Below are 9135 nucleotides of genomic sequence, written 5' to 3' on the forward strand. Positions count from 1 at the left end.
TTAATCAGAACTGGCTTTGACAAGCACTGTGGCATTTGGACAAGAACAAACTAGGAGGAGGGTAGAGAGAATAGTGCAACAATGAATAAATGGAAACCCAAAATATCTGTAAATGTTTATGAAAATTAATAAAATATAATTATAGAAAAAAAATTAAAAAAGAAAATAAAATCTCAGGTACATTAGATCCTTATGAGTAATTCAGGTAATTGCAGCACCTTCTCCATTTTTAGGACACATTACATTAAAAATAGAAACAACTAGGAGAATTTCCAAATGCTTTTTTCATTTAAGAGGAAATCAAATGTCATTGGCCAAATTGGCTTATTTTCTCATTCTACATCTCATTGAAAAATCATGTAGGGGAAACCACCCTTCGTCCCTGTCTTTGATTTGAGAATCACTGTACCTCCATGTAGTTCTCCAAGTTTCTCTTTGACCAGAGACTCCTTTTTTATATATATATTTACTTTTCACAAAAAGTGTATAATTATCTAACATCACAACAAATTAGTCTATTACTGTAGCATCAGGATCTAGAAGCTTTTACTACTTTTTTCTTTTCTTATCATGCCTGCTAAGAGTTGAATATTATACTCAGCACTTTGTAGAATCTAGCAGTTTTAAAATATTTTGAATAAAATAAAATTTATATGTGACAATTGAAATAAGAATATAGGAGGCCAGTCCTACTGTGTATTTATACCATCTGTAAATTCAGTAATTGAAATTCTTTCCATATCAAGTAAGAAGAACTAGTTGCTACATGAGATGTTTCTCAACTTTTTTCCTAAACCTGCAGCTTTAAGCCAAAGCTGTGTGTTCAGAGCAGTCCTAAAATTGTCAAGAAGTAAGCTGGCCATTATTCACCATCTCAAGAACATGGAAACAGCCCAAATGTCCAACCACAGTCAAATGGCTTGAGCAATCATGGTACATTCACATGATGGAATACTACAGAGCAAGGACTTTGAAAATCACTACCTAAACTTGAGAGGAACTGGAGAGCATTATGCTATTTTAACTAAATCAGTACATAAGGACAAATACGGTGTAAGATCACTGTTATAGAAATACAGAGATAACTTCTAAAACATGTATGAGGATCCAAGGGGGGCAGGGTAGAAGCAGAGGGGTGAGAATGGGGGTAGTAATCATAGGGTCGCACAATTTGATGGGTAGAGGGAGGGATGGATAAAGAAAATGGGAATAATCCAGTGTGAAAATCAATGTATAGGAACTTTGTAAGTAAACCAGTATAAAGTAAAAATTATATTGTTCTTTAAAAAAGAAGTAAGCTGGCAATACCCTGATGGAGTCAGTGCTGTTTAACCTTTGACAAAATGAGTTGTTTTTGTCAGGTGATATTATTTTACTTTTACTTTTTTTCAGAGATATGATCATAACAAAAATGATAAGATCCTTCCAATCAGTCTTGAACCCTCCTCAAGCACCGAGCCTACTCAGTCTAACCTAAGGTAAGGTGATATACTATAGACAGAGACATTTATTCTAGGAGTCATTTCCTCATTTCAATCCTCATTATATCCTAAATCATCAGACTCTTAATTTAGAATAGAAAATAACTTTTGACTTGTAGAATAATGAGGTCAATTAATGTCCAAATTAATAGATTTCTTCTATTCTCCCTAAAGGGAGCTCTGGTGGGTGAAGGGTTGTGCTGTCAATCCAAAGGAAAGCAGTTCAGGTCCACCAGCTGTTCAAGGGAGAAAGATGGACAGTCTCCTCCCATGCAGTTGACTGCCTCTGAAAACCCTCTGGAAGGTCAGCTGTCATTCGATTCCAACTCAATGGCAATGAAGGATTTTTTGGTGGGGAACTTTTTTTTTAATTCCCCCTAAGCTAGTGTGCTCTTCTTTTATAATATTTGTTCAGTCTGAAATACTGAGTGTAGCCACCATGCGCTAAGTACTTGGCCCTGGGAATGCTGTGATAATACAGTCTTTCTCCTAAAACCAATTATTTTAATAACACCTTAGATTTCTTTTGTATTTGTCATTATGTCCTTATTCTTCCTCAACTCCTAAGTTATTTTTGTAGTTTTGTAGAAGTGTAGTTTGCAGAAGTTTAATTCTGTGTACCATTTCAGCAGCTATTGCAGTTTGGTTCCTGTATGGGCAAATTGTGAGTTATTTCTTTGGAGATAATTTGAAACCAAATGACTAAGAGAAGAAGAGGTGAAGTAAATGGCTAGGCAGAAGTAGAGGTTATTTTCTTTGTAGCCTGTGGAGAAATTTTAACAATATCAGTTTAGCTAGGATTTGTTGAGCTAATTATGAAGCAGCATTGTGCTAAATACTTTACAGGCAGTATGCCATTTAATTTTCATAAAAATTCTAGCAAAAGAACTATTATGCTTATTTTTAACTCAAACTTATTGCTTTTGAGTTAGTTCCAATTCACAAAGACCCTCCAGCCAGGTCCAAGCCTGTCATTTTTAACAGGAAGAGATTCCCCATCATTCTCCGTCCACGGGAGTCACTGGTGTATTTGAACCACAAGAGACACACAGCCTTTACATTAGTAGCATTGACTCGACTATACCACCAGAGATTCTCAGGCTCATTATACATATATGACAACTGAAGCTTACAAAGGTGAAATATCTCCCCCAAGATCATGCAGCTGGCAAATAGCAGAGTTGACACTCAAAACCAGGTTTGTCTTTTACTTTTTAAAGTTAAAAAACTTCAGGCTGTTCCAAAGCCTTGATTTTTGTTATCTTACAGTTTAGGAGGCTAGGCATACCAATTCAGAGATGCTGGCTCTACAGGCAGGCATTCTCTATTCTAGAAAGAGGGGCTTGTTTCTTTTAAGCCCAATATTCTTTGAAGATCTCCATATATCTAGGCCTTCACCTATGTGAAGGATCCTAACTCAGGGCCATAGATCTAAAAGATGTACTCTCTTTGCTCCCATCTCTCTGAGCTCCCAGCCCTCTGTGCTCCCTGCTCTCTGGCCCCAGTGCTCTCTGCTCTCATCTCTTGTTCTTGTAATGCTGAGGTCTCTCTCTGCTTACGTTTTCTCTTGTGAGATAAAAAAATATTAATAGGCCACACCCTTCACATCAAAGCTGTGGCCTAATTAAGAGTATTACATCTCTACCTAATCCCTTTACAACTGATAAGTTGATCACATCTTTGATCACTTGGAGAATGACTACATCACTACATAACTGTCTCTAATCCTGTCTCATTAACATTGAAGTTAGGATTTAAAACACATTGGATAACTACATTATACTAAAAATCAGAGCCTAGCCAAATGTTTTAGACAAGCACAATTCAATCCCTAACAAGGCTGTTCCAGGGAGATGCAAAGAAGCCTCAGATAGTACCCAGGAATCAGAAACCAACACTTAGTAATAGAGTAAGGACCTATTTGGATGGAGGACCAAAAAGACAGGAAAAGTACCGTTCTTCTGTATTATCTTTACCAAAGCAAAATAGATTTGTAAACATCTCACTAAACCAGCAGACAAGTAAGTCCCTAGGTGGCGCAAATTGTTTGTTCCTAACAACTAACGTGAGGGTTGTGGTTTGAGCCAGACATACCATCTCATGAAAGAAATGTATCTGTAAAAATTACATCCAAGTGCAACAATGAATGTATGGGGGGAGAAATTAAATGGAAAGAATATGCTGTAAAAAATATATCACAAGAGTCCACAATTAAGGTTGCATAGTGGAATGTACTTGGGGCGGTGGGAGGGGTGCGGGGGGTATTGTGTACCAGGGAGGGAGTCTTTCTTTTACTTTTGAAAGAGAGGAGCCAACTGGGGGCCGGGGGGAGAGGGCTGGGTGGGTAGAGAAGTGCAGCAATGAATGAATGGAAATCCAGATTTTCTGTAAATGTTCATTAAAATTATTTTTTAAAAAATTAATTAAAAATTGCAAAAGAATATTACACCCAAGTGCTCGCTTTGGCAGCACATATACTAAAATTGGAACAGTACAGAGAAGATTATCATGGCTCCTGCATAGGGATGACACACAAATTCGTGGTCTATTATTTTTAAATGATGGCAGCCTAAATGGAGAAGAAAGCATCAGCTAACTCCTTTTGTCCTTTGTCTTTCCTCCATAATTTGTAACCAGCTCAAAGCTGAACATAATTTATATCTAATTTGAGCTCCTCTAGGTCTTAATTTTTAAGAAATAAATAAAATATTATTTATTAGCAAAAGAATTACTTTATTAGCAAAAAAAAATTACACTCAGCAGGTCTGTTCTGTATCACATGTGGTCACTGTGAATGAAACTTGACTAAAGATTCCATTTTGGTGTTTTTGTTTTGTTCTTTTAACCAAGGGAAAGGTAGCTCTAAAATGTTTTCAGGTGAGTCAGGAATGATAAAACTGGCAAATTGAAGTTAATTTTATAGTTACTAAGGGAGCTATGGAAGGAGGAGTGGCATCCACTTCCATAATAGCTTGCCTCCAGAAACCCTATGAACCTGGAGAGAGGATGAAAGGCACCCAAGCGTCGAGGACTCTCCTTCATAGGGTCATTATGAGTCGACTTGACGGCACTTAACAACAAGAACAACAAGGGAGCTATGATGGCCTGGTGGGTGAGGAGTTGCGCTGCCAGCTCCAAGGCTGGAGGTTCGAACCCACCAGCTGCTCCACAAAAGAAAGGAGAGCATTTTTCTCATGTGATTTACAGCCTCCGAAAGCCCATAGGAGGGGGTCAGCTTTAAGTCATTTCCAACTAAACGGCAATGAGTAACAAAAACAAATGCCATTTATTCTTCTAATTTTGTTCTACTTTTTTTATTTTATCCTAGAAAATTGGTGGAAAGAAAAGTAATAGATTCACTAGGAACTTAAGTCTACAGCTCCTTTTCCCCCCCCTAAGATTCAAACTTCCTTCATAGATTAGCCTCCCTGAGGTTTTCATAAATACAATAACTATTGAAAAAGGATGACAATCTTTATATTTATTGGTCATTATATTACAATTAGCATACCTCTGAGTACTTTCCACTTGTTTATCAGGTAACCTAGTGTTTTCCATTGATTTTTCAATCCCATTAACATCTATGCCTAATTAAGGAACGTGACTCGCACAGAATGATTGGCTGTCCAATTATTGAAAGGGATACTTAGCAGTATTTCAGTGTTCTTGTTCTTACAAATGCATTTTCTTGATTGCTGCTCATGTAAACTTATGGACATGTGCAGCAGATAGATCCCTTTTGAGACTCTAAAAGGCCATGTATGCACTGTCTTCCATGTATAAGTTTCTCCCTGAGTAAAGTACACTGGCAGTCATTAAGAATAGACAATAAAGGGAACCAGAAGCCAGGAAAGACCTTAATGCTTTGGATTCTGGTCCAGGGACAGCAGTGACTCTTAAATCTTCTGTAGTGTCTCCTCAAGCTTTCTCTCTAAGAGCTGCTTAACTTTGAACATGATAGAGGACTGAAAAAAAAGGCAAGGATTGATCAAATTAGAGTTAAATTCTCACTCTATATCTAGTTAGCTGTGTGAACCTTCAATAAATCATTACCTTTCTGCACTTGTTTCTTTATCTAGAAAATATAAGAACCCCAACCTTGTAAAATTATTCTGATGATTACAAAAAATACAAGTAAAATGCTGAGCATACATAGGACGTAGCTCATTATACACTTTCTGTAAATGATGACCCTTATTAACATATTTGTCCATAAGAAGACTATAGAATTTTTATAATATTTATTTCTGTTATTCTCTTATTCAGAAGGTGGTTCAGTGTAATGGATAATAGCATGGATCCTGGAGTTAGGTTATATTTAAATCTTAGCTTTACTCCTTCCTAGCTGTGTAACATTGGGCAGTTTAACCATTTGGTGTCTTGTTTCTATGACTGAAAAGTAAGAAAAGTAGCATATTCGTTTTTAAATGACTGCTGTCTGACAAGCACTAAGATACTAAATCATGTTTGTGTCTATGGATAAATGGTGCATGTGTGAGACTTCTAGTTAAAACTTCATAGATGCTTGAGATTTTTATCCCTTTTGGGAACTCAGAGCATTGGTTATCATTTTTCCCCCTTATAAGAATGTTTCACCATTTACATTTAAGTATCTTGTTGCTTCTTGGATTATGCATAAGAACCACAAGGAAGATGAAAAATGCACACATTTTCTAAATGTATCCAGACCAACTCTGATCCTCTGCTGTCTTTTTTCCAGTGTCACTGCAAAGATTAAAGCCATTGAAGCAAAGCTGAAAATGATGGCAGAAAATCCGGATGCAGAGTATCCAGCAGCACCTGTTTATTCTTACTTTAAGCCATCAGATAAAAAAAGGACTACTCCTTATTCTAGAACAGCTTGGAAATCTCGAAGATGATAGTTGTCAATTATTGGAGCAGCAAGAACAAATTGATCTTCACACCTGAAATCCTCTGCCTTTGTACTTTGTAGATATGAATGGGATCTCCAACAGAGCACAATCAGTGTTACAGTTTGGTAACAGTATTTTTTTTTATGAATGTTTCTTCTTTGAAGTATGTGCATAATTGAGCGTCATCCAGAATAAATAGGATTATATCCAAAATTGTGATTTTAACACTGGGATGCTTTAGTTGGCTGGTTTGTTTGGCTTTGTAACTCCAGAAACATTGTACAGTATGTATGCCAGAGGGAAAAGAAACAAAATGTTGTTATTTGAATCAGGAAACTGTTTATTAATATCTTTCTTTAAAAAACAAAAGTAAGTCATTTTTCTGTGCTCTGATGTTTTTCTAATATAAAGGAAAAGAGACAAAGAGGTAAGTCCACGACATATTTTAAATTATGTTCTGAACTATTGTTCCAGAATTTACCATGGAAACCCCTCCAAAAAAGAAGATAAATTTTTTGATAAAAGGTAGTTGATTCTTAGAGCAAACATGATATTCGTTTAAAAATCATGCTTATCATTGGAAATTCCCTATTAGGAAAACATGGTATCATGAAATTGCTTTATTGACAAAATTGTAAAATCAGATTTAGCATTTATTACTATAATGGAAGGTCAGTTTGGAAACTCAGTTTTTATTCTGTAGTGATTGTTCTTTTGGATTGGTTTTTGGGTTTTTTGGAGTTTTTTCCAATCTAAACAATCTTACCTTCTATAATACCAAATGTTGTTACTTATTTGGAACTTTTTAAATAGCACTTACTGCATGAGATTGTTTTTATAGCATGAGAATGTTCTATTTGGAATTGTACCATGATCAATCTAAATAGAAAAGTAAGATTTAAAAAAAAAAAACATTAAAGTTGCTATATTGATAGCTGTTAAAAATTAGTTCCTAATAATTGTGAAGGAGTCGGAGATTTTACTGTCTTGTGAGGGCTGGACACATGAAATGGGCACACGTCAGAAGAGCAGGCACTGTGCCGGTACCAAGATTTTAATGACCTCGTGATTTAATCCTTTAAAAGGCTAAAGAGTGCATGACTTTAAAATGATTACTAAAACATCTATAATTTTATTTTTTTGCTACTTTGGACATGATGAATATAACAATATAGAAAGCTAAATCAACAGATTTTTAAATGATCTTCAGTGGTGAGCACAGTTTGTATCATTTTGGTGCCAAGTTTGACAGACTTTTCACTGGGCAGCATCATTGTCCTTTACCACGTAAATCACTGTTACTCCTGCTGCCATTCTTGATGATGACGGACTGTTTACTACTAGTATTCCTAACAAGAGGAAGCTTTAATTAGAAGAAATTAAGTAAGTCTTCCTGTGAGCATAAGAATATGTTTAAGACACTTGAACCAAAACTTAAGCAAATTGAAGTTTCTTTAAGAATTCTTAGACTGGCTCAGAGAAATTCGTACTACTTTTCTCAAGATATTCTTAGATATCAAACACTTTTTGCATTTATCAGCTGTGTCAATAATATAAGTAGTTCTCCTTCCACATGGGAACTTGTTCAGGGAGGTAGGAACACTACCTCCCATTTTTCTGGTGACTTCTTGAAGTGTAGAATTCACCATTTTATCCTTAAATCCTCAGAGAGTTATGGTAGTGTAGGATTTACTTAATGCAAAATAGTCTTCTATTTTTATTAGAACTTTAGGAAAAACTTTTAATTATCTAGAGTTGTTTTCTTTAGAAACCAGATCTATTTATTTGTATTTAAAGCAATGTTTATTATTTGTACCAGTTCATATTCTTCTGTGTGAATAAATGCAAGACAGTGTCTGTGTGGTTGTGGTTTCTCATCATTTACTGGCATAAAGACTGTAGCTCTCTTGATAGGCCAAGGGACTGGGGCTGATGTATCTAGGTGAGGTACAGCTTCTACAGTCAATATTCTGTAGAGCTCTCTAACCAGAGGCCGCCTCAAGGGCAATTCTCATTTCCTCCACTGGTTATGCCTCCCAACTTCCATTATTAAGAGACTAGCTCATCTTACTGAAAATGTAAGTATTCAGGAGGTTGTTAATGGAAGACCCCAGAAGTGTACTATACACCATGTTGAGTCTCTCCAAGTAGAAGTTTCAAAAGAATAAATTTATTATTAAATCAATCTGATGAAAGGTTGTGAAATACAAGTGTTGATCAGATCTTTACTATCAAGTTATCTGTACTTTGGAGAAAATTATTCTATGCCTTGAGATTTTGTTATAATTATGTCACTTAATTCTGATTATAAGGGTGAAAATTTAAGGTAAATACTCAGGAGAAAGAATAAACTATTTCCTTAATCTCAATTCCTGTTTGAGTTTTATAACTCCCATCTAAGTATTGGAGAAAATACTTTTCAAAACATGTCAAAAATCAACCTCTAAAGCTTTATGCAATTGAATATTTTAGAGCTTACATAATTTCTCATTGGCAAATGTATTGGTGATTTTTTTATACTGTTAGAACAGGATTAATTCTTACAGATTAAATGTTAGAAATTTTCTTTGTGTAACCATTATGGTCTTAAAATGTGATTTCTTCCCCTATTCTATTCATCTTTGATTTCTCCGTCTTCCTATTCCTATGCAGTTCTTTTTTTTTTTTAATTATTATTACTTTCACAACTCCCACAACTCATCTGGCCTTCGTTCATTAGTGTTCAAAGCCTCAAATCTGTTCCTGAGATGGTTCTGAAATTCAGGTGGGATAGACTCAAA

At 35.5% G+C, this 9135-nt stretch overlaps 1 protein-coding gene across 1 annotated transcript in view; it reads left to right on the plus strand.

Annotated features, from left to right (window-relative positions):
• Positions 1 to 6739, plus strand: part of RBM18 (RNA binding motif protein 18) — a 24314-nt gene extending 17575 nt beyond the window's left edge. Inside the window, exons 4-5 of the mRNA XM_006890680.1 lie at positions 1393 to 1478; positions 6202 to 6739. Coding sequence (XP_006890742.1) covers positions 1393 to 1478; positions 6202 to 6361 — 246 coding nt within the window. The 3' untranslated portion in view covers positions 6362 to 6739. The remainder of the gene's footprint in view (positions 1 to 1392; positions 1479 to 6201) is intronic.
• The last annotated feature ends 2396 nt before the right edge of the window (positions 6740 to 9135 follow it).

The sequence above is a fragment of the Elephantulus edwardii genome, unplaced genomic scaffold (assembly GCF_000299155.1).
Source record: "Elephantulus edwardii isolate Elephantulus edwardi_28Jun2011 unplaced genomic scaffold, EleEdw1.0 scaffold00092, whole genome shotgun sequence".
In the NCBI taxonomy this organism is placed as follows: domain Eukaryota; kingdom Metazoa; phylum Chordata; class Mammalia; order Macroscelidea; family Macroscelididae; genus Elephantulus; species Elephantulus edwardii.